This window comes from Polyodon spathula, chromosome 3 (assembly GCF_017654505.1).
Source record: "Polyodon spathula isolate WHYD16114869_AA chromosome 3, ASM1765450v1, whole genome shotgun sequence".
NCBI lineage: Eukaryota > Metazoa > Chordata > Actinopteri > Acipenseriformes > Polyodontidae > Polyodon > Polyodon spathula.
In genome coordinates, this window is record NC_054536.1 from 86738843 (window position 1) to 86764065 (window position 25223).

The following is a 25223-nucleotide window of genomic DNA, read 5'->3' on the forward strand; positions in this document are numbered from 1 at the left end:
CCCGCTCTGCAAGCCCGCCGTGCAGCCATATTCAAAGTTGGAGGACCACGCATTTCTGAACTGTGTACAGGCTGGCCTGCAGGCGCCCTGTCAGCCACAGAAGTGGCTGGTGTGTGGTGAGCCAAGGACTCCCCAGCCAACCTACCCCTACCCTGCCCAGGCAGCGCTTGGCCAATTGTGTGCTACCCTCTGGGAACTCCCATCCACGGTCGGCAGTGGATTCGAACTGGCAAATCTCCAAGCTAGTGCCTAACTATGCCTATTCTTTATGCATAAGTTTAAATATCATAATTAATATTTTTCAGTGCATAAAACACCCAGGACACAGCTTATCTGAAGTGCTGGATGGCACTGTTCATTGCAACTGAAAGTAGTTTTCCATAATTAAAATAATATGCCCTTGAGATGTAGGTGTTCAGCTATCTGAGTAGAACACACAACATATAGCCCACTGACCCTTATGAAACAGGATGAATGCTCATTAGAAACCAATTATGCTTACTAACAGCGACATGTTATCACATACTGTAACACATACCCCCCCCCCGGGTGTAGTGAATAGAGGATAATGCATGCCAGAATATCTGGTATTTTATGTGTGAAGAGCAATCACATTATTGTATTTTTATGCTTTATGCTTTATTAAAGTACCATAATATCACAAATAAGCGTGGTAAAGCTCAGTAAATTCATCTTCACACAGCTGAGCTGGGATTTGAATAGAACGTCCTGGTATCAAGCCCTTTTCTTTAACCACTGGACCACCATTTTTTGTTATAAACTTATTAATACATTTTCCAAACTAACACAAAAAGACCACCTCAAATGTAACATTTGAAATCACCCTTATCATTTAGAGACACAATTATGTTCAGTTTTAAACTTAAATATAATTATTATTATGCAAATCCTCCAAAGGAATACAAGATTCCTCCCCCAGTTTCCTGCCATATGTTATTTTACTCTGTGACAAAGAGCATGTTTACATGCAAAACATTCGGAATACTGCTGTATTCCAAAAAAAGTATTCAGTACAATCTGTTTACATGCAAGTGGAATGTAATATTACACTATTATTCCAAGTTTACATGCAGACAAAAATATCCAGACTACAGTAATACATACCTTTGGCATGATTACAAGTTTTTAAGAAGCAAGATTAACTTAGCTAATTAGATGTATGTATTAATTATAAACACTACATAGACGATCATAGCGTGTTGCCAATGTATTCCTTCCTCCATCATAAAGTTGTAAACTTCACGTCTGGGTATGTATTTATCTACTTCCAATACAAATGCTGTGTGCACCATATGTAGAGGTTGTTTCACACATGCACCTTGATAGAGAAAGTTGGGTATTTGGAATATGCTGTTTAAATAGCTTCCACATATCTTATTGTGAACACTGTTTACCTTATGCTGTCAATGCTCTTTACATGACTGTAACCCTAATTTTGAATATTGAGTATTCAGAGTAGTAGTCGAATATTAGCCTGCATGTTAAAGTACTCAGAGTGTAATCAGGCTGTGAGTAGAGTGAACTGTACATTAACATTCATTGTAATACATTTTGACTTTGTGATGTCAGAAGTAATGCATACTAGTGTTCATTTTTTTGCATGGGCCTCGCTGCAATTTAGTTATGCACAATGTAATTTGGTTATTTTTGTGACTTTAGTCAAATACCAGAAATTCTAGTTATGATTAGATGATCAAGTCGTTAAATTAGTGATCACTGATATTTGTGTTAAACCTAAATGATTGTAAAATAATTTACAGACCTTTTTATTAGGTTGTGATTTGAAGAACAAACCATTTTTGAAGAAGCAAAAGAAGAAAAAAAACAAGCTGTCCAAATTCTTACATATTTTCCAGACACTCTCAGAAGTGGTTTGGTACAAATGACCAAAGAATATGTATAGTATTATCCTTTTTTTTGTACATAAAAACAATTAACATAAAACATTTGTTTATGTCTATTTACTATCAAGTATTTCACAAATATTGGGTACTGTAGAAATATGTAGACAAATGAAACTAAATATAATTAAATATTATTTTGCGTTCGACTACACTGTGCTTGTAATATGGTAAGGGTTTTTTTTTTCTTTGAGTTTTTTTTTTTTTTAAATATAAAACTCTCCACTCTCAATCTGCTACGGGTATACTGTATTTGAGTTTTATAGTCGTTACATGGTTATTTCTAAACACTCGCATACAGTAGTAAATAACTAATCTGGATATCTTCCACCAATCAACATTCTGTACGATGACAACGTTTTCTTGCGCGACAGTCTTCTTGAATGTACAGTGCATGCAAAGAAGGATGTCAGATTCTTTCAATAACCAATCGAGTGCTGAAACCATGTGCTAATCCCAGTTCTGGGAAACCTCAATGAATGTATTGGTTAAATACAACGTCAGTATTATGTTAAAGGCCTATAGCTGAAAGCACTGTATTTTACAACCACCAACCAGATGAGTACAGTCAATAATTGTGACCAACCCCTGTGTGGCAGCGACTGCTTCTGTCGTTGCAGCTGTCATTTGGAGTATAGACAGGGAAGAAACAGTGTTGTGTAGGGCTGTGTAACAGAGGCTTGGGTAATTGCACTATCGTTCAACTTCAGGTTATAATAATAATAATAATAATAATTATTATTATTATTATTATTATTATTATTATTATTTTAATATTTGATGTTCATGGAATTTCTGAAGGGATATTTATATAAAAATCAAAAAGTATATTGGACAAAGTGATCAAACATGTAAAAAAAATTTTTTAAAAAAGAGCTGGCTCTATTATTGTTACTTTATAGCTAGCTACTAATACACCTATAACCCAAAGTAAGTTAATGCTAATTGCAAACCATTATTTGACTTTTACTGATCGTGAGACGGATATTTCGTATTCATTTGGATTGAAGTGCAGTGTACTGTAACGATCATGTCCGCATCAACTTCAAACACATCTCACCACCAGCAGCAAAGAATGAGACGCAGCAATGCAGGTTCTCCCACCTCAACCGGCATCAGCAGCAGCAGCAGCAGCAGCAGCAACCGCCTGCTGCAGCCCATCCGCGCCACCGTGCCCTACCAGCTTCGTGGCAATCAACAGAGCCCTACCCGTTCTCCTTCTTCCTTTTCAGTGGGGAGTAACACAGGACTGACATCTTCCCGGTGCTCTAGCCCGCCCAGCCCGACACAGCTGATTACTAACCCGGGCGGCAGCAGCTCTGTGGAAGGAAGACGGATTGGGAGGCAGAGACGATCTCCCGACTGCAGGAGCTCACCTGAGCGAATGAGTCCGAGCTTGCCTGTATACAGAGGTAAAGTTGGGATACGAAATTAAAATACAATGTGTGTGTTTAATGGGAATGATACTTTGCACAGAACAGGCTACCTTGGAATGAATCCTCTAAAGTTACTACTGTACTACTACGACTACGACTACTACTGCTAATGTTCAGCTGATGTTTGTCATTTGGCTTTACTAGTACGCTACCCCTGCCGTTGTTTTCAATACTACTGTGCGTGTAACACGACAGCACAGCTTTCAATTACTGTAGTACCGGCTAGTACTAATTGTAATATGAAGTAAATCGGTTGTACTGCTCTTTACGGGTTGAAGTACCCTAGCACTACAAAATAATGAGCAAGCTGTGAGATCTTTAGTTCTGGCCTAGATATAATCACGTTGTAGCGTTAGGCACAAGTCTCAAAATCACATACTTTCATGCAAATGATGACAGTGGTTTAATAGACATAGTGTAAACAAGGTGCACTCATTATATTAAAAGTCGCCAAATCCTTGGTTTATTTGAAGACAAGGCCAACGAAAAGCTGTGTTCCGATTGTTAAGAGTCAAGTTACAGTTAGCGAAGAAGCACATAATAATATTGCTGTACCAGACATCAGGTTGTGTTTAAGAATTTTGCAGTGTTGATGCTTTTTTTTTATCACACAGTCATTTCTGTTTGAAAGAAATCAGTTCCGATTGAAAGAGATAAGCCTAGAAGAATGCCAACCAGGGGAGATGTATTCAGACATGAAATCATGTAAAATAGTTATATGCACCAGAAGTTACAATATATAAAAGCAAATGTGACAATAAAATGATACCTTCATTTACAGAAATAACAGTTGAAACTTACTTTGCATTATGTTAATCAATAGCAAGTCAAAAACGTCTAATAAGAACAGTAACATCTTGAGGTATGCATGGGTTAGCCTAATCATATTAGTAATGCTTGTAGGAATTGTTGATGATCAGTTCAGCTAACTTCCTTGTTGCTTCCTTTAATCTAATACCCACTTTGAGATAAGGAGTGCCTTTGGCAAATTAAGCAGGTCTTTGTACTGTCAATTTCAGTGGAAATGGAGTTTATAGAGCGTTTGTCCCTCCTCTAATTAAAAGAAATTCACCAATAACAAGCTTATTAATAATTTGTTTTATCCATTTTCCTAAGAAGCTTCTCTGTTATGCATACGTGCAGTCTCAAAATATCCAAGCTTCAGTTGGCATACTTTCCTGTACATTTGCACTTTATAAAGAATGAAGCTAATATCCCAGTCGTTACTGTACTTTCTTGAAAGTGATTTTATCATCATGCTAATTCTGTTAGGTTGATGAACTGGTTGTAACTTGAACACTATTGTCCATTGATAAAATGACAAATCGTTATATTGAACCAGTGCTTCTCTGCTTGAATACTTATTTTCTACTGTAGTAACAGTTCTAATAAACTCCCATCAGCAGTGTTTGCACAGCGTGTGTTGCTTTGCATGATTTATTTTATTGTAGTGATGTCTCTTACTGTAGCTTTCTGTGCTAAATGTACTGAACGACTCTTGGATTACAGCCTCAGTAATCACTGTACAATAGCAAAGCATTGACTGGACTCAATAGGTACACAGCATCTAAAATACAGTTAGTATGTAAAGTGTAGTATGGTTTGTGAAATAGCTCCATATGATATACTGATATGGTGAGTCATCCTGGTAATGTATGATTCACTGGAGGTTTGTTTTGATATTACACCAATATCAAAACAAACCTCTTTTTGTTGTGTTTAACTTCTTTTGGCTCGTCACACTACAGATTTTGAAAATTGTATTTGCTGCTTACTTGTACCTGAGTTATTGCAGATTTTTAATTTTTTTTTATTTTTATAAAGCCGTAAGTCACTTTCTGTACTATGGGTCATGTGGTCTGGTTACAGCTACAGTAGGTATTTAGGATAAATGGACAAGTATCCTCTCAGCCTATTCTTGGTTCATCATTTCACACAAGGGGTTGGCAAATCTCTCTGGAAACATAACAAAGCCCCTTGATTCCTTTGGCATTAGTGTTTAACTTGACACAATGTTGTAATTGCGTTGGTATTTGAAAGAGTATTGGAAATAATGCTGTCCACCCGAAAAATGTGGCTTTCCTTGTCAGTTTGGATATTTATGGCAATGCACATGCAGTCAGTATCTTACCTTCTGCAGTGCTTAGCCTGCCTGTACACTATGCGGAAAAAGAAGCTGAAGTTACCTGATTTGAAATACAATGTATGTATTGTTTTGCACTGTGCATTGTGCAGTTTAATCCATGAATTCAATGGGCAAGTATCGATGGTCTCTCTTTCCAACAGTTTTACCTGCTGAAGATGGTCACGACCCAGCAATGCTTGAGTGCATTTAGAACTGGAGATGATCTGGGCTATGGACCAGGAACGCTGACGTTTCACCCCTGTGTTAAAACATTTACAAATAAACATTAATGCATGGTACTCATCAGGGAATTACTATATTGGTGAACTTACACAGTAGTTCTCTGACTTTGTAATTAAGCATTAGTCATTTTCATATAGGCTGTCCTGTGTCAGGTTTCAGATTTTTTACAATATGATCCTCTGCTGTTATGTCATGTACATGATAAACATTACCGAGTAAGCTAAATGCATTTCAAAATTGATTAAAATAAATCAGGCTATATAAATATTTATGTGATGAGTACAGGGAGTATCAAGTGTACAAGGGGAGAACAGTCTTATTTGTGGATAAAGACCAATCTGTGTTTTTGTTTAGTATGACAATATGACTGCAAATCTTCAAGCAGCTGTCATTCTGCTTACTGTGTACATCACAAGTGCAATAGCTTTTCAAATCTAGTCTGTAGAGTTCAGCTTCGCATTTCTTGTTGAAAAAACCTGTACGTAACCGAGTGACGAGCTGTCAATCAAAGCGATGATTTAAGTCACGTCCTGGTTGAGTCTCACATTTGCAGAAAATACCACCAGCTTTAAAGACTGAAAAACACAGTGTTTGTTCAGCTGACACGCTTACTTTTTTTAACCTTTCGGTGCCTTTATATTGCACTTGTAATATGTTAATTGTGAGAGGTCTGGCCATATTCCTTATCAGGTTATATCACTAGTGTAATGTTACTTAATGTTCAATTTGCGTGGCAGTCGAAAGATTGAAGACATTTTGAGGACTTTTCACGTGGTTGTATTGTGAGACCACAAAACACTTTCTCAGTTTATCGTGTAACATCTGTGGAGGAAAAACAACGATAAGTTAAACTAGTGCAATAATCCACCATTTCCATTGGCAACTGCATGAGAAACCAGATTATTTGGATTATTATTATGAGGTATTATTCTACTTAAAAAGATGTAATTCAGGTTATATATTGATAAAGCTCTGTGTTTTGCTTGATGTATGTGTTATTGCAACTAAGACCCAGAGGGAAGTCTTTCATTTCCTGTTTTTATTTTTTATTTTCGACGCATTTATTTATTTCTACATGACTTTGGCAGGAATCTCTTACCAATTTGTCTGGGGGCCAAAAGAAATAAAGGAATTTGAGGGGAATGCCACTAGATTTTAAAAACAATTGCTTATAAAAGGAAGAGAAAGACGTTGCCTAAAAATACTAGTGAAATGCAACTTTTATTTGCCCTTTTATTATTATTAATACTACATGCATCTGGTGTTTATTCTATTTAAGACAGACTCGCTTTGTGCAACACTGCAAACACTTACATAAAGGAAAGATGATTAAATAATACTTGTAAATACTGTAACAATGTTACGATTAGTAATAACACTGAATCCCAATGGAACCCCCACTTTTCGAATCAATTAACAATAATAAATCACACTGGTAATAATTGATTGGCTGTATAGAACTAGTGAGGATCTTTGCCTGCCACCCGGGCTTGTCTCTCTCTTTAGTGTTTTTTTTGTGTTACTCTAAAATGCAAATAATATTTGGTTGGTCGTACCGCAGTTGTACTATATATTTGAAGTATGAGAAAAGATAACAGCAAAGCAAGGTAATTATTTGTGTATTTCGACCCTAACAAAGTAGGGAAAAAAATCCCTCCTTTCAAAACTGGATGAATAAACAAATAATAAACAAACAAGATAATGATGTCTTAATAAATGTATAAAAGGTTTTATTTCACAATTCACGTCAGAAGTGAACAAATTGCAGCTGTTGTAACACAAAGAGCCCTATGCGTTTTCAGCACAAAACACAATGGGAAATGCAGTTTCCTTACTGAAATTCGCATAATGACTCACTCAGTTCCTCGGATGGCAGAGCGACGACCTTAATGGTATTCTTAATTGCCAACAGGTTAGTTTAGGTCTCAAATGGTGACCTGGCAACCGGATTTCTGCCACGCTGCTAGAGCGGCTACCCATGAGTGGATTTGCCACAACAGTTTAAATTTCCACAGTATAATATATATATATATATATATATATATATATATATATATATATATATATATATATATATATATATATATATATATATGTAATGTACTGTAGTAGTTAAACAACAAGAATTAAATTGTATACCTTCTTTTTATTTTAATTAAATTCATTCTTATTCCAAATATCTGATACAGAACTTTCAGTTGGCTGTATCACATTATTATCAGTACAATATGTACATCAATATAGCCTGGCCCGGATTATTGTATATTTTTTGATTCTTAATGTTATGTGCGTTTTGGGTTTCCTTTAATAAGGTCTGTCCTGTTCATACATCTTCCCTTCTGTTACAGTCTGGTTAATGCTCAGATGATCATTTTCTTTAATCCTGCCGTAATCTCTACGCTATGCACGCACACAGTACAGTCCTCTTTTCCACATAGGGATTTACAATGTATTGTATGAACCAAAGATCATGTGTATTCTGTATTTCAGTACTGTGCTTAGACATGCATTATAACACACAATAAATATTACGTTTGCTGATAATAATTGGCAAACTATACAAAGTCTGGTCGTCTGTGTTGCTGCACAGTAATATATTCACACTGCTGCTTATTGATGTTTTTATATTCTAATACTGTGGATGGCCTCTTGTTGTGATTTCATGGCCACTGTACAGTAGCTGTCTCCTTTGACATGGTTTTGATTTGCCCCTGTGCTTCTACTTTTGTGCAATGCAGTAGGTGTACAGGGTAGTATTTTTACACAGCACCTGCAGTGTAGGATTTATACGGCACCTGCAGTGTAGGATATTGAAGTCTTCAGTCAAGCAAAACATCAGTTGTGCTGATGGTTTATTTGCATTTTAAACAATTCACTGCTTACAAAAGGTTTCTCCTAGCAATCTGCAAGTGAATGAAGCAGTCTGCTGTAGATAAATGGATTTGTTTTAACTGAGAAGTGTGCAGATGGATTAGGAATACGCTTGGAGCAGCGATTGCACGGATTTAAAGTCTGAACATGCTTCTCAAGAAAGCACATGCTTGTTCTTTATAGTCTGAAATCCTTTGCAAGAGAATTACACATCATTATATATATATATATATATATATATATATATATATATATATATATATATACAGTGCCTTGCAAAAGTATTCAGACCCCTGACCAATTCTCTCATATTACTGAATTACAAATGGTACATTGAAATTTCATTCTGTTTGATATTTTATTTTTAAACACTGAAACTCAGAATCAATTATTGTAAGGTGACATTGGTTTTATGTTGGGAAATATTTTTAAGAAAAATAAAAAACTGAAATATCTTGCTTGCATAAGTATTCAACCCCTGTGCTGTGGAAGCTCCCAGTTTGCACCGATGAAAGAAATTGCCCTAACGAGGACACAATTACCTTACCATTGGCCTCCACCTGTGAACCATTAAAGTTGCTGTCACATTTTCTGGATAAAAACCCCACTGTTGAAGGATCATTGGTAAGGCTGTGAATCTGAAGGAAAATGAAGACCAAAGAGCATTCTACAGAAGTTAGAGATAAAGTAATACAAATGCATAGATTAGGGAAAGGGTACAAAATAATATCCAAGTGTTTGGATATCCCAGTGAGCACAGTTGGATCAATAATCAGGAAGTGGAAGCTGCATCACACCACCCAGGCACTGCCAAGAAAAGGCCATCCCTCAAAACTCAGCGCTCAAACAAGAAGGATACTTGTGCAAGAAGCCACAGAGAGACCAACAATCACTTTGAAGGAGCTACAGAGTTCAGTGGCTGGGAGTGGAGTAATGGTGCACCAGTCAACCATATCAAGAGCTCTGCATAACACTGGTCTGTATGGGAGGGTGGCAAGAAAGAAGCCGTTACTCAAAAAGTACCATCTGAAGGCACGTCTGGAGTTTGCCAGAAAGCATGAGAGTGACCCAGCTGCGATGTGGGAAAAGGTTTTGTGGTCAGATGAGACCAAGATAGAGCTTTTTGGCCAAAACTCAAAGCACTATGTGTGGCGCAAACCTAAAACTGCCCATGCCTCAAGACACACCATCCCTACAGTGAAGTATGGTGGTGGCAGCATCATGATGTGGGGATGCTTCTCATCAGCAGGGACTGGGCATCTTGTTACAATTGAAGGAAGAATGGATGGAGCAAAATACAGGAAAATACTGCAAGAGAATCTGCTTCAGTCCGCTAAAAAACTGAAGCTTGGGAGGAAATTCACCTTTCAGCAGGACAACGATCCCAAGCACAAGGCCAAAGCAACATTGGAGTGGCTCAAGAACAAAAAGGTGAATGTCCTACAGTGGCCCAGTCAAAGTCCTGATCTCAATCCCATTGAGAATCTGTGGCACTATTTGAAAATTGCGGTCCACAAGCGTCGTCCAACCAACCTGAACAACCTGGAGCAAATCTGCCAAGAAGAATGGGCCAAAATCACTCCGACACTGTGTGTAAAGCGGGTACATACTTACCCCAAAAGACTTAAAGCTGTTATTGCAGCGAAAGGTCGCTGTACGAAATATTAATATGTGGGGGTTGAATACTTATGCAAGCAAGATATTTCAGTTTTTTATTTTTCTTAAAAATATTTCCCAACATAAAACCAGTGTCAACTTACAATAATTGATTTTGAGTTTAAGTGTTTAAAAATAAAATATCGAACAGAACGAAATTTCAATGTACCGCTTGTAATTCGGTAATATGAGAGAATTGGTCAGGAGTTTGAATACTTTTGCAAGGCACTCTCTCTCTCTCTCTCTCTCTCTCTCTCTCTCTCTCTCTCTCTCTCTCTCTCTCTCTCTCTCTCTCTCTCTCTCTATATATATATATATATATATATATATATATATATATATATATATATATATATATATATATATAATTTATAATATATTTTATATAAAAAAAAATATATTATAACCTGTAAGTAAACTTATTAGTAATTAAAGTGTAACAAAATATTAGACATACTGGGATCTTTTACCCATTATATGGGGTATCATATCATAAAGACAGGGTACGACATATCTATATTCTATCTGTCAGCGATGCTTCATTTTTTTAATTTTTCTTATTAGTATTTATTGTTATTATTAGAGACTGGAAAAGCATATTCTGGATAACTGTAATGTAATGGAGGTGTCTGTACATATATTAAGGGCAAGGTTTTCATACTGTATCTGTCAAATCTTGTATCCAGTTGTGATAACAGTTGGTTATCATTATTTAGCTGTAAGTGAGATTATAAGAATTTGGGTAGGGATGTGGATAAATGACATGCTTACATTTTTACAGTACATGTACATATGGATGTACTGTACAAGTAGATAATTGTGATCAAGGGCTACTTTTTCCAAATACACTACACAATACAGTTTAGCATTTACAGTTGAGATGGGGGATATTAGTAATAGAGTATATAGTATTGCATTTGAAAGACATCAAGAAACAAGGGAACATTCTAAAAAACTGGATCATCTGACATGCTTTAGAACATATAACTATAGCAAAAGAATGTGGTTATTTTTGGGACACAACGATCGTACTGACATACAGCAAAGTCTGTACAATGGGGATTCTCACTACACCACTTCTGTATAGTAGTTTTTTGTAGTCAATGGAACAGAACTTTCATATGGGCTCACTTGTTAGAAAAATAACACTATTGTTATCTTACTTACAAACCTACAGTTGGCTGTAGGCCTATATTTGAGTGTGTTTGGAGACTGGTGTGACTGGCGTATACTGATGCCAGCACATGCTTTTTTGTAATTCGGCAGTTTCCTAGTATAATGCTAGAACAGTTCTAATCCAAACATAAATAAACATCTAGATGTGCAGTATTTGGCAACTTGTTTTTGTGCTGTGTGAGTGAATTCTCAATTAAGTGTCTGCTCTTGGCGTCTGCGTTTGTTGACACAAACCAATTCTTTCCATCTGTGATGATTCAGACACATTTGAAAAAGACACTGGTAATGCACTTACACCAAATGTTGTTTTTTTTTTTTTTTTTTTTTTACATAACACCCACAATCCATTTAACATTTGGTATTTGCTTCATGATTGTTGTTTTTGATTAACTTTTGTTTGTTCTGCATTAAGTGTCATAGACAGTACATTATGCAAAGCTAGTTCTGCAAAATATTCAGTAAATGCCAAGATACAGGGCCTACCCCTCCTCTAGTTACATTTTGTCTAATAATAATAATAATAATAAATAATAATAATAATAATAATAATAATAATATTTAACTAGTTCATTTTAGTGTTTCTATAAAGTTAAAAGTGAATGATTCAGTTTATCAGAACATTCCACTAAGAAGAACAAAGCTAGCCATCACATGTCGACTCAAGCCTTTTTTGGTTCAGTTACTCACTTACTCTTGATTACAGTGGGCGGGCGTTTTCCCATTTTTGTACTTTGTGCATAAAAAGATGTAGAGCTGGCAGTTTGTCGTTTCAAAATTGACAGGAAAATACCTAAGCCTAAGGAGTATTAGTTTACATGAGCATTGGCCAGATGGTTTATTGTCGTTTTTGATAAATGCTCGAGTCTAGACTAAACCAACACTTTCCAGTCTCAGGCAGTGCTCCAGGTGTTAGAACAACATGCCAAGCCTGTTAGATTTGAATGCATTTACTGGATGCAAGAAAAGACTGTAAACAGGTATGTGGAGCGCATGAGCTTGCAAAATAGATCAGTAAATGGTTTTCCTCCATTTATGTGAAACATGATTTCCAGCTTGCCGTTGTTGAACTAATCTTTCCCCAGAGACACAAGCAACAGAGGCTTCAGTGGACACAAGTACACAGTGGCTGGACTCATCTATAATGGCAATCTGTGTTTCTTTCTTTATAAAAGTCTGGTGGAGTTGCTGGTTGTGTGTTTACTGCCAAACAGGAGAGTATCTTGGTGCTTTACAGGACAATCTATAGACTAGAGAGAGAGTGGGGTGGCTTTAACAGACATAGCTAGGGACACTAGTTTCCTAGAGTATCATCATTGTCTGAATGATTTTCTATCTCCTCCAGAAGTCATTCCAGCAGGAAAATAATCTCAAGTTGCCATGATGATGATTCCCATCTAGAAATGATGACTCTTTGTTGGACACTTTTCAGACCTCAGTGAGAACAACCTGTTACCTTTTAGTCATGTGTTTGACCCATTCTATTCATTTATCCTTTTTCTTCCTTCCTTTCGAGTCAAACATCTCTTGCTCTTTTTTCTGTCTTAACAGCAGGTCAGGTAATTTGAATCTAAAGGAAAGTTCCCCTCTGCAATGAAAACTGTTGATTTGTATTGGATAAGATCAAAACTGTGCCATATAAGTGCAAAAAGAAATAATCTTACAGGTAAAAAAAAAACCTAAACATTATAGAAGTGAAGACCATTTACGACAGACCAGGATCTTTCAGGATATTTGAGCCAATCAGAGTCCCAGTTTCGCATTCTGCATGCCAAAACACATCACAAAGAAACCCCATTGATGACATCAATCATACAATATTGGGTTTCTCCCTAGCTTGTTGCATATAAACTTCTACTTATTCCCTGATAACCAGACATGTGCTGTCTGATACACAGACATGTGCTGTCTTATAATGGGCACCAGATATTTGGAGTAGTACAACATTAGCTGCTAATTACCATGAGCTTTAAAAAAATAAATACATATCAGAAATTGGCCTGATGTGTTTTACAAAAAAACTGATCCTGAGAAGAGACAAAGTGTCTGTTCTGTGGTGGCTGGATATGCAAAGCTTTTATAACTGTCTCGCACTGTAGCTCTTGTGTTGAGACTAATGGCACAGGCTTTTATCTCGACCTTAATTTAAAATCTTAATGCTACTGTATATGGTTGTAAGAAGATTTTGGATCCTACAAATATGTGTTCTGGTATGGTTTTGTTAAAGCTTATGCCTCCTGGGTTTGTGTTTTTCACAAGAGCATATTTGTAAATACAGTACAGGCAAAAGTTATGGTAAGTGAATTTGCAGAGCTGTCTAACCTTGATTATAACCATGCTGCTAACCGTTAAAGTCCCCAAAAAATGCTGTTTACACGAGCAGAGATCAGTTTCACGAGAAAGAATCCATGTGTCATTGTGTTTGATGTAAATGGTTATTAAAGATCTGATTTGCCGATGGATCGTGCCTGCTTTTTTAATATTTTGTTTTAGTGTTGTCACTCACACTGCTTTTCACACATCATCTGTGTGTGTGTGTGTGTGTGTGTGTGTGTGTGTGTGTGTGTGTGTATTAATAATAAACTGGGCCAAATTCGAGTGGTTTTTGAACAGGCGTTTGGGCTATTGCAAGGGAGGGGGCCGATACTACTGAAACATATTGAAGTGAACCATGAGCTTGTTCCCCAAATTATTGCTGCCTGCTGTATCCTGCACAGTCTGTGCCAGGGCCATAAGGAGGTGCTCAGGCAAGTGGAGGAACAGCTACCTCAGCCTCCAGCAAGAACTGCACAACAGAGATATGAAGAGGGTCCTGCTATTGGAGATGCACTGCTATCTTTATTTTTCTAACCCGATGGTGTACTTTTATTTTGTATCACAATTTTTGTTTCATTAGCTTATTTTGTATCTCAAATACCAAATATAGCATCCTCCTTTGCGCTGTACTTGTATGACTACTTCTGCTTAATAAGGAATTGGAATATTGAGTAGTATTGTTGATTCCCAAGAAATAAGTCGGAAAAATTCCACACTTTTTATTTTGAGAGTGGGTTAAACAGTGTTCATGTTGTGCATCGTATCAAGCTGCCTCATCATATCCTCTTCCCTTATGGATATTAACACCTGAGTCTCTTTATCGCTCCAGCGGACATAAGTGGAGGATGGACACAGGTTTTACTCAGACATAAGCAACTAGTAGAAATTTCATGGGAGTATAGTTATACACATTTAAACATAGTACTTAGTAGCACTTTACAATAAAGACGTTTTGAAAATTGTTTGGAAATCTATTTGCAAGTGTATTCTGAAGTACTGTACAGTAGCTGTAACCACCTAAATTCACAAGCCCACAATGCAATTTATCAAACATTTTTAGTAATAGTTTGAAACAGAAACTTGGTAAATACAATCTGTATGATACTTTACAAACACATTATAGATCCATGTATGATTAGCATTATGCAAAGTTCTAGGGAAGACAGAGAAAAAAAGGGTTATCTGCAACAATAATCTTATAAAGGAAATACTGCAAACAAAACATTAATTTCCCTGCTATCATCTTTGGTAACTTACGTATTTCCATGTGACGTTTATAGCAGCTTTAGGAAAGGACTTGAATGAGCTAATTAACATTTTCATGAGAAACTTGTGTTTACATGTGTAAGTGGACGTTAATTTCACGAGCATTTCCTGGACTCTTACAAGAAATGGAGACTTTCATGGAAAATGCTGAGACTGTTTTTTGGGACATTTTCACAAGTTTTCTCCTGTCAAGCTTCAACTGGCCTATTATTATCCATTAACATTTAAGATCCAGTTAAAAGACATGCATATCTTCATTTTCACAGTTGAGAGATCCAAATCCCTGCAAATAAGAACCTCGAATACCATCAGGAGGACCTCCTCCCTGGACACAATAACAGGACCTTACCTCACTGGACAGTGGCCTCGTGACCCTCAAGTGCACTACCCTTCATGCATGAAAGATAAAACGACTCAGGTAAAACCAATACCCCCTATCTTATCACTCTGGTGCAATCAATCTTGAACATTATGTTTCATGGCTGTGGCCACTGTGTAGAACACATCAAAACTGTTAACTGTTCAATTACTGTCAGTTTAGTAAACTGTAGTACAGTCACGGTCAAAAAATAGTAATAGAGTCAGTTACTGTTTATTATTTTTTACGTTACTGTTGAATATACTGTAACAGGTAACAAACAATATGTTATGCAAATGTAAAAGTATCATTAGAAAGTGGCAGTGCAGGCTAAAACATAAAAAAAAAAAAAAAAAAAAAAAATTTTATCAGGCAGTTATCATGGTTTAGACAGGTACTTAAAAACCTGAAGATTGTGGAAGAGTAGTTTGTGATGTATAGGTCTCAGTATTGTTATTGTAACATTTGAAAATCATTTTTGAGTTGTACTGTTTGAAGTAGAATTTATTTCTGTATGTGGGTTTGCTAGATTGTGGTTTATATAATTCATAACCTTAATCATATCTATACGTTACTGTAAAAGTTCTAACCTGGTAACTCTTACGTTTTACTGGTAACAGTCAACATTTACCAAGTAATGTGGTAAATGTCTGGAAATATTAAGAAATATATGTTTTTTCAGACATTTACCAGTTAATCAACATTTACTGCTTTACTTGGTAAATGTTGACTGAGATTTGCCAGTATTCAAACGTTTACTGTAACATACACAATGATTGTCCTTGGTCATGATAACTATCAACTGTGATTTTTAAAAAGGATGGTTATTGTCCAGTGATAAGGCAAGGAAATGATCGTACTTAAAAATTCTTGCTTATGAACCCTTGATTATAAGCTATAAAAGCTATAAAAAAAATCTCAAAAGAATTACAGAAGAGGGATCAAGAAGCTGAAATAACCCCATTGTTTTCAAAAGCTTGAGGCTATGTGCTTTGTATGATGAACTACATTACAGTAAATAGGACAACGGTTAAAAAAAATAAAATAAAATTAAAGCCAATTAAGTTTTTTTATAGAAAAAAAATTGAATCAGGTTTTATTTATACTGTTATTTTGTGTGAATGGGTTAGAGTATTTAATTGTAACACTGCAAACCTTATTCTACACAGAAAGGACTCTCAGAGTTTGATCAGCAGTCAAGAAGGGAGTTAAACATATCTGCCAGGTGGATTATTACCTGCATTGAAGGAGAGAAACCTTTAGAACTGTTGTTATCTATTCACTCACAGGCTTCTGCGTTTCATTACCAGGGCCAGCTGTGTGGTACAGGGATTGTGTTTCTATGTGTGTATTACAGTATCAGGGAAAAGGTAGGGAGGTGTATTTATAGAACTGAGTTAGTGCAAACATTTCCATTTGTTACTATGGCAACATTCAAAGGGCCCAGACCACTAAAAATGTTGGTTCAAAAACAATAAAGATTAATAGCATGTGCCCTACTGTGGTCTTAATTTGGGTTTTCCAAAAATACAGAAATTCCAAATTCTCAAATTTGTTGCTTTACAATGTGTTAACTAAGTATGCATGTCCGATTCTTTGTCTTTTTTTTAAAATTCCTAACTGGTAGAATTAATGTTTGCAAATACTGATCTAATTGCGGTAAACCTTATCAATATGCTCTTCAGTGTGGTTTTGTAGAGATACTTTTAAAATGAGGGAGACAGGGAAAGAGAATTATTATTTAAAATGTTTGTATTGTAAATTATATTTAAAAGTTGCTGACAGATTGTGTGCTACAGTAGTACAGTACCGTATGAGTCATTGCAGGGTTTTCATGGAAACATAAAAATAAGTCTCACCTTTTTCTCATGCTATTTTGTTGTACCTTTCGGGTAATTTGGGTTTACATGTACTTTTCTTTTAGGCAGAGAAATTCTCCTTTCAAATGCAAATAACCTAACAAATATACCACCCACTTGATCTATTGCTGGTGTCGGGGTCTAAAATAAATCTACTGCATATCGAGGGCCGCGATATAGCGAGAGACCCATAGAAAAACAAATAGGCTAATAACAAATACTGTACAACCACTCCCTCGTTTTATCGGGGTGTGAGGGTGTAGTATAAATCCTCTACGCAACCCGCTTTTTCTCATTTTTCGTATAAAAAGCAGCACACCATTTTAATTCATACAGCGGAGGGTAATTGCTTGTCACGAGTCTTCCTCTCCTTTCTCAAATGCACAAACCCGCTGCATTGAGATATTTCATTCCCAACAACAACATAGGAGGCTTGTTGCTAGGGAGCTGACATCACTCTCTTGTGGCTTTTGCTAGTGCATTGCTGCCAGAAGTGAACACCTCGTTGGCTAAAATGAAAACCGCTTCAGCAAGTAGATATTTAATTTGCTTTGTGTTACTGTGCAATACTTGTGTATATATTAACTGTACGATATTGATGCTTTGTTTTTAATTGTTTTGTATATTTTTGTTTGTAATGTGGAGTCCGAAGTAAAACGGACAGTAATTCTAAGTGCCTTTGTATATTGCAGCTAAGCCATACGCAGTTAAACAGTAAAAATGGGGAGCCAACTCCAGTACCGCGATATATCCGAATCCACAATATAGCGAGGGGCGATTTAATGAGGGGTCGTGTATTATAATACGGGAGGGTATATTTAAATGTTTCTGACTACTTTCCAGTTTGGCCTTGCAGTACGGATATCTTGTAGCTTTCTTAAACTGGTTTTCCACTAAGTTTTTAGGTTGTGTTGAAGAAACATGAGTGCAGTCTGCCTCATTTAGCCACCAAAAAAATGTAATAAAAAAATTAAAAAATGAGGGAAACAAAACGAAAACCCAGACAAAGCGTTACACAAATACAATTACAAAAAAAAAATCCATAAGAAAGCGCTATGTACTATCCTTGTATTATTTGCTAAGAAAAATCAATCCCCATATATATATATATATATATACACACACACACACACACACATATATTATATATTATATATATATATATATATATATATATATATATATATATATATATATATGTGTAACAAATGAATGCACTTACCCATCACACGCGATTTCTGACTCCACCACTAGTTTTCTGATACAAAGCCCATCTCTTCAAGGTTACAATTGACTTGTTTAACTGTCATAGCCCACGTTTTTTTTTTTTTGCATGGCAAATCAGTCTGTCTTTATTGTGCAGTGCACTTAGACAGCGCTTCCACCAAAAACAAAGTGAACAAGACAAGGCACGATAATGTAAAAGTTAATCATTAAAAAGTTTTAGATACTGTGATGCTTTTTTTTTTTTTTTAATCTGTGATCTTTAGTTGCTTTTGTGCATTTTCATTTGCAAGTGAACTGTGACATTATAGCCTTATCGAGCACTCTATACTGTAATTTTGAATACTGTGGGGAAAATGATTTTGATCAAAAATACTTTATATGCACAAAATAAATACTTTTAATACAATCGTATAAACATTGGATACAAGCAAGCAAAGGCACCTGGTCACAGCATGAACCAAAATATGTTTCACAACACGCGTCATGTGGAGACTGTGTAGGGAAGTGACTGACAATTCAAACAAAAATATGAATATTAGCATTTCCACCCCCATTTCTTCCAATCACTATGGATCCACCTTACTATTACACACCTTCAACACATCTGGTAAGGGGAAGGAGACTCGGCCAAATCTATAACATACTATAGTGCGTCACATTTAAGCATTTTACAGTCTTAACCTAATCTGTTCTTTGTTTGTGATGTTCTGTTTTCACACTGTGTCCACACATCTTGATTAGATACCTGCTAACTTTGGCTATCTGCCCTGATGCCAAGATACGAAAGACTGCAAATGTCTTTCTTAGCTAGTTCCACTTGCTTTAAGCAATATCAAAATATGAAAATAACATACAAGTAGAGAAACTTATAGTCAAATACATAATTAATACTTTATGCAGAATGTCATCACGTACAATATGGTTTTAATTCTGGAAACTGGTGTTGTTGGTTTTAAATTTTTTGCTAAATTGCATTCCCTTTTATGTTTTAAGCAGTTCTGTGTACGGGTAACATTTTCATTTCATTTTGCTATTGTGTCGTTAATTGGGAATTTTACATACTGCTACAATACATACCGGATTTAAAAGTATGTACTGTATTGCATGCCACGTGCCCATTGTTGTCTCTTTTGGCAAGTGATATTTTCAGAATCATATTGTTCGGAACTAAAATACCACTACAGTTGAAAATATAGTACTGTACCAACAAAACCAAGTACAGTACATCTAAATGGAAACCTACTTATTTTAAAACACAGTCCTTTCAGATATGTATTTGATATTGTATCTTTTTTTGTGTTTCCTGAAAAAACAGGCATGTTTTTGTCTTTTACTGCTGTGTGTTATTCCCCCAACTCTTGTGCTAACAAATTTCAATGAAATATATTAGTACCTTAAATCTAATCGTTCTTCCAAAACACAGTGACAAGTCAAAAAAAAAGACAAATTAAGATGACACCGGCACTGTGTTGATAGACAATAATCCTAACTTTTTGCTAGCTGTGCTGCCAGCTTCTACAGAGGAGCACTGAAGCTTTTAACTAATCATATGGGAAAGAATGAGCGCAGAGAAGCCAAGCTTATGTGTGGTAGCGAATGTTGCTAGATTTGTCATCAGAACTGTTGAAACATGTTGAAACATTTGTTACCATGTCATGTAATTTGTGTCTGAAGCAGTAAATACAGTAACTGCAGGACTTAAAAACAAACAAGCAAACAAAAAAACTAGCTCCATAGGCTATAAAGCTAAACAAATACTTTGTAGACAGCTGTTTAATATTCTTTATCAATATATTCTTTATCAATGTAAATGCTGTACATGGTCATTTTCTTTTTTTTTTATTTGTTTTACAAAACAAACATTTAATGTATTTATAGGTAAATTAAACAATGTTTGTGGGATACCACTCACTACCCAACATTCAGATAATTATTATTACTAGTCGCGGTGTAGCCGTATTGTTGTTGCAAACTTTAAATGACCAGTAGACTATAAATATATAACCTGCTTCAATATTTGATGTAGTTGTTATATTGGATTTGTTTATAGCCCCCCCCCCCCCCCCCCCCCCCCCCCCCACCCACTTTTTCTTTCTCAGTCCGCGTCAACTGGATGGAGTGACGCGCAGTTGACCTACATACACGTCAGCTCAGATGAAATAATCAGATACGCGTCACACTAGTTTAACCGCCACTCAAGTCAAAGTTGTATCGGGTCGAATATGTGAGTGCTGACTGTAGGCAAGTTTTCCTACAGAACTGTAGCTTCAGTAGTTCTGAACCTTATTGTAGCCTTTGAATAAAGCTAAAATGCCAATTTTATAAATACTTGTTGTAAAAATGCAATGGGTTACCTTACTCACCCACATTTCCCACATAATAATAATCCTATTATAAATGACTCTGCAGCAGCAATTGTTAATGCATAGTACACTCCTAGTCTCTGTAAGTCGCTTTGGATATAAATGCTTCAGCTTATTGACTAATAATAGTAATAATAATAATAATAATAATAATAATAATAATAATAATAATAATAATAATAATAATAAATACCTGAATCCGAATTCCGCAGGGACAGTGCAAGGCTCTCGCCAGTAGAATGGGGTTACATGTTTTTTGTTGTTGTTGTTGTTTGAGATCCAGTATACCGGTAGTCCATATGAGTTCAACACATTTCTCAGTGGATGCTAATACACACAGGACTTTCTAGAACTTGGTTATGCAAGTCTTGCTGATGTTAAGCCCTGTATTTGTCTTTTTGAACAAATCTGTGGAACCAGCTGTTGTTTTTTTTTTCTTTTTCATGTTTTCATTCTTCTAACACAAATCTTGCTCAGTGAGTTAGGTTTAAGAGATTTAACTTCAACTCTAGCTGGTTGCTCAAGCCTGATACAGTCGGTAGCCCGCAGCAATAATACAGGAGGCACCAATTCCCAGCTGTGCTAATTTAATACATTTTGGGGTAGAAACATTACTTTTTTGTCCTTGGTAGGTGCCCTTGATAGATACTACTTAAGGCTAGTGTACAGTACATTGTGTCTTATTGCTACAGAACTGAAAAGTATAGATTTAAAGCTTTGGGAGACTATTTCAAAAACTGTCCATGGACACCATATTAAAAGCAGTTGCATTCTCTTATTTCCATCAACCCAAAGACACGTTGCTATGTTGGTGACAGCAGCCAGAGGTTGAAGTGTTGACGAGGCAGACCCAGCAATGCAGTGAGCAAATCAAAGTGGTGGATATTTGAACCACCATGTTCAAATCAAACCGTGCTCACCGGATGTAATGTAATCCAGGTGCAGAGGCTCACAAATTAGAAACAGCAGGTGCTATCTGAGCTCAAGTAACTAAGTTCTCTAAGTCCTTTTGGTGCTTCAAGATCAAACATAATTTGTCATTAAAAGGTGAGAATTTACTAGTGGGGCACAAAACACAAACATTTAAGGTTAGTATTGTAGATTTAGGAGGATGCCGTATTTCAAGATCTCTGACTCATTAGTTAACATACATTACACCCTGCAGTGTTTACAGTAACCTTTGGTATATCCTGTGCTGTCTGTATCAAGGTAACTTTAATCTGCTGGGAAACAAACCTGGACCCAATTCACACTTGTGATTTAAGGCGGCCCAGGAACGATCCAAAAAAGAAAAGAAATTTACAGTATAATCGTAAATCTCGATAAACTACTCACTTCTACATCTTTTGTAGCCATTCTTGTATTTCTTTAATATAAATACATGTTAATTTGGATTCATATGTTGTTTTTTTCTGACTTTATGTGAACGAAAAGACACAAAAGCGCCCGTTTTCTCACTGGAAATAGTGATATTTCAAAATATCACTGTCCTGGTCACAAAAGCAAAGTTTGTGGGGAATAATAGCCATTTTCTGTACTTTTGAGGCAGAAGCAATTAGGAAATAACACTTACTACCCAGGAACAAAAATTGTGTTACATAGTGTAATTAAGCTGAATTTGTCACAATTACATTTTCTTCCTGTTATTTAGTAACTAAGCGATAAATAAAAAAATTAAAAAATGCAGGATTATGGATCTCAGTAATGATCAGCAATAGGGCAACTTGGCATATTCAGCCACCTTTGCTTATTTTGCACTCAACGATATACATAGATACTGAAGTGTGCATCTTTACATTATAATGCAGATTTTTTCCTTTAGCTGCATGTTTTTGCACACACATTAATTACTATTCTAATCCACAAATATTAAGATTGATGCACCATAATATTAACTCAAAATAGTCAATGGTATATCCAAGGTGTTGAGTTAACCACGGGTGCACATGAGCCAAGGCATTAACATGCATATAAGCAATAGAACTCACACGTCTACAGTGTTACGGTACTTACAAGTTTATTTTTTAGTTAAATGTCCTTATGAAAACGGTTGAAAGAGCTGCAGTGAAAAAATCAGTTAGTCGGTATACAGTACTATATAAACTCGGTACAACTAATATAGTTCCATATAGTTCCATTTCAAGACGATGGGTAAACCTGTTGGAAAAAGAGAGCCCAACTTTCAAGAAATACTCAGTTATTTATCAAACAGGAAATACCCAGATACACTTAAAGTGAACGGTGGAGGAAAAACTAATTTTCGGAGACAATGCCAGCGTTTTTTCATTACTGGTGGCCAACTAGTGTACAAACACAAAGTACACAGAGAAAAGGACAAAAGTATGCATCAAAATAGACACGTTCTATCAGTATGTACAGGAGTTGCACTTTAGTATGTTAATAACAAGTGGTATTTGTTCCAATATTCATAAGTGTGTATATATATATATATATATATATATATATATATATATATATATATGTATGTGTATATGTGTGTGTGTGTGTGTGTGGTGTGTGTGTGTGTGTGTGTGTGTGTGTATTATATATATATATATATATATATATATATATATATATATATATATATATATATATATATATAGTTCATAAAAAAGGTTTATTAAATAAGATAACATATTAAAAACATGTTGTACAGCAAAAATGTTTGTAATTGCTTGAGCGTGATTGTTGTTTTTGAAGCACTTAAAACAGTATGCTTGAAATAAGGTCACCCGTTAGCTATAGATTCCAATTTACTCTGTGTGTGTGTGTTTCCGGATGTAGTACTGTGTTTTTGTCTTTAATGTGTAAATAGGTAATTTTGGTAATTTTTTATTTTTGTTTACTTTGTATTTCAACTCACCGTATTGTGAGTACGTTTGGTTAGCTTTATCTGAAAAACATATGGGGAAAATGCAAATGTAATACCAATAACTGTAAAAAAATCCACATAAATGCTTTGAACTTAATGTACTAATGTGTTTTGAGCATTAGAAGTAGAGTGTTGTGAACGTGCACTAAAAACACTCAGAGTGTTTTGAACACACTACAATTGTAGTTCTTCCATTCTGAGTGCAGGCTATCGTTCCATTTAAAAAAACCAAAAAAAAAAAACCAAGCAATTCGCCACATTTTAGGTCTGCTTTTCAGTCAGATATGTGAACACATATAGCTGCCTTAAACCAAAAATGTGAATGGGGTTGCAGACCTAAATATGTGGCGACCCTGAGGTGGCCCTGGGCCAGCCCAGTAGTGTGAATAAGGTCCTAGAACCTTTCTCAACTTTCACTCGGGAGTGTTGGCCAGGAGAAGGAGGATTTGCCTTACGAGTGTCAAAGTGTATCCAGATCACAATCCCCCCTGCAACACTGTTGGTTGATCTGATTGAAATGAATGACTATTGTGGGAACAGAAAACAAGCAGCATTGTTGCAGGAGGGAGCATGATGTGGATACACCATGACACTTGTAAGTTAAATCATTTTTATTCTGATAAACTCTTGAGAAATGTTCCTTTGTTTATTCCCCAGTTGATTTGACCCTTGGTGTGTGAATAAAAATATCAAAACAATCGAATACATAACATACAGTACTGCGGGTGTTGTCTTCTGTGTAACATTTCATAGAAAGCATCAAATTAATCGTAAACCCCATACACTAGGGGCACTCAAATGTAACAGACTATCAGCCGCTCTTCTAAACTAATGTCCTTCACACAGCCACAGCTAGCAAGCCTAATGGTACTGGCAAATGTTAAAATTAAGCGTTCAATAAAGCCTTTTTCTTTTAATGTACCTTAATGCTGCAATTAGTTAATAATAATAATAATAATAATAATAATAATAATAATAATAATAATAATAATAATAATAATAATATAAAAGCTAACAATTAACAATATTTCAATGCTGCACAGATTGAAAACATGTGAGTCATAGGAAAAGCACTGATTGGTAACTAAGGAGTCCTGGTGCTCCTGGTTGTTTTATGAGCACTCCCAGAAGCCTCTGGTTTTGGCTGCCCTTCTCACTAACCTAGTGCTGCTTTTCCAGTGACTGCTGTGCTTCAGTCTATCAGCGTTCCTTCATGTGACTTCTTGAAGTGGAATGCAGAGACACAGTGCAAGTGAAGCATTGAAATATCTGAAATTACTCCTCGAAAAAAATACAACAAATAAATCAAATGCATGCTTACCAAAACACATTTGTCTTTTCATAGAGGAAATTATAAATAAGATGGTCTTAACTGGTTCCTAGTAGAGAAGTCACTATCCTACACAAGCCAACTTGACTTTACAATCTTGTAACTCATTTGAAACCGCAACTTAAATTTCAATCAGCCTAACCGAAAAATATAACCTACAAACACATTTAAAAAAATGTCCTCATACACAAAAATATTTGTTT

General features: G+C 35.8%; 1 protein-coding gene across 3 annotated transcripts in view; it reads left to right on the plus strand.

The window, feature by feature from the left end:
• The first annotated feature begins 2699 nt into the window (after nt 1–2699).
• LOC121313572 (glucocorticoid-induced transcript 1 protein-like) overlaps nt 2700–25223 on the plus strand; it is a 77638-nt gene continuing 55114 nt past the window's right edge. Inside the window, exons 1-2 of one of the 3 annotated variants that reach the window (XM_041246250.1) lie at nt 2700–3334; nt 15275–15426. In XM_041246250.1, coding sequence (XP_041102184.1) covers nt 2953–3334; nt 15275–15426 — 534 coding nt within the window. In that variant the 5' untranslated portion in view covers nt 2700–2952. The remainder of the gene's footprint in view (nt 3335–15274; nt 15427–25223) is intronic. The other 2 variants (XM_041246248.1, XM_041246249.1) reach the window with 2 other exon arrangements.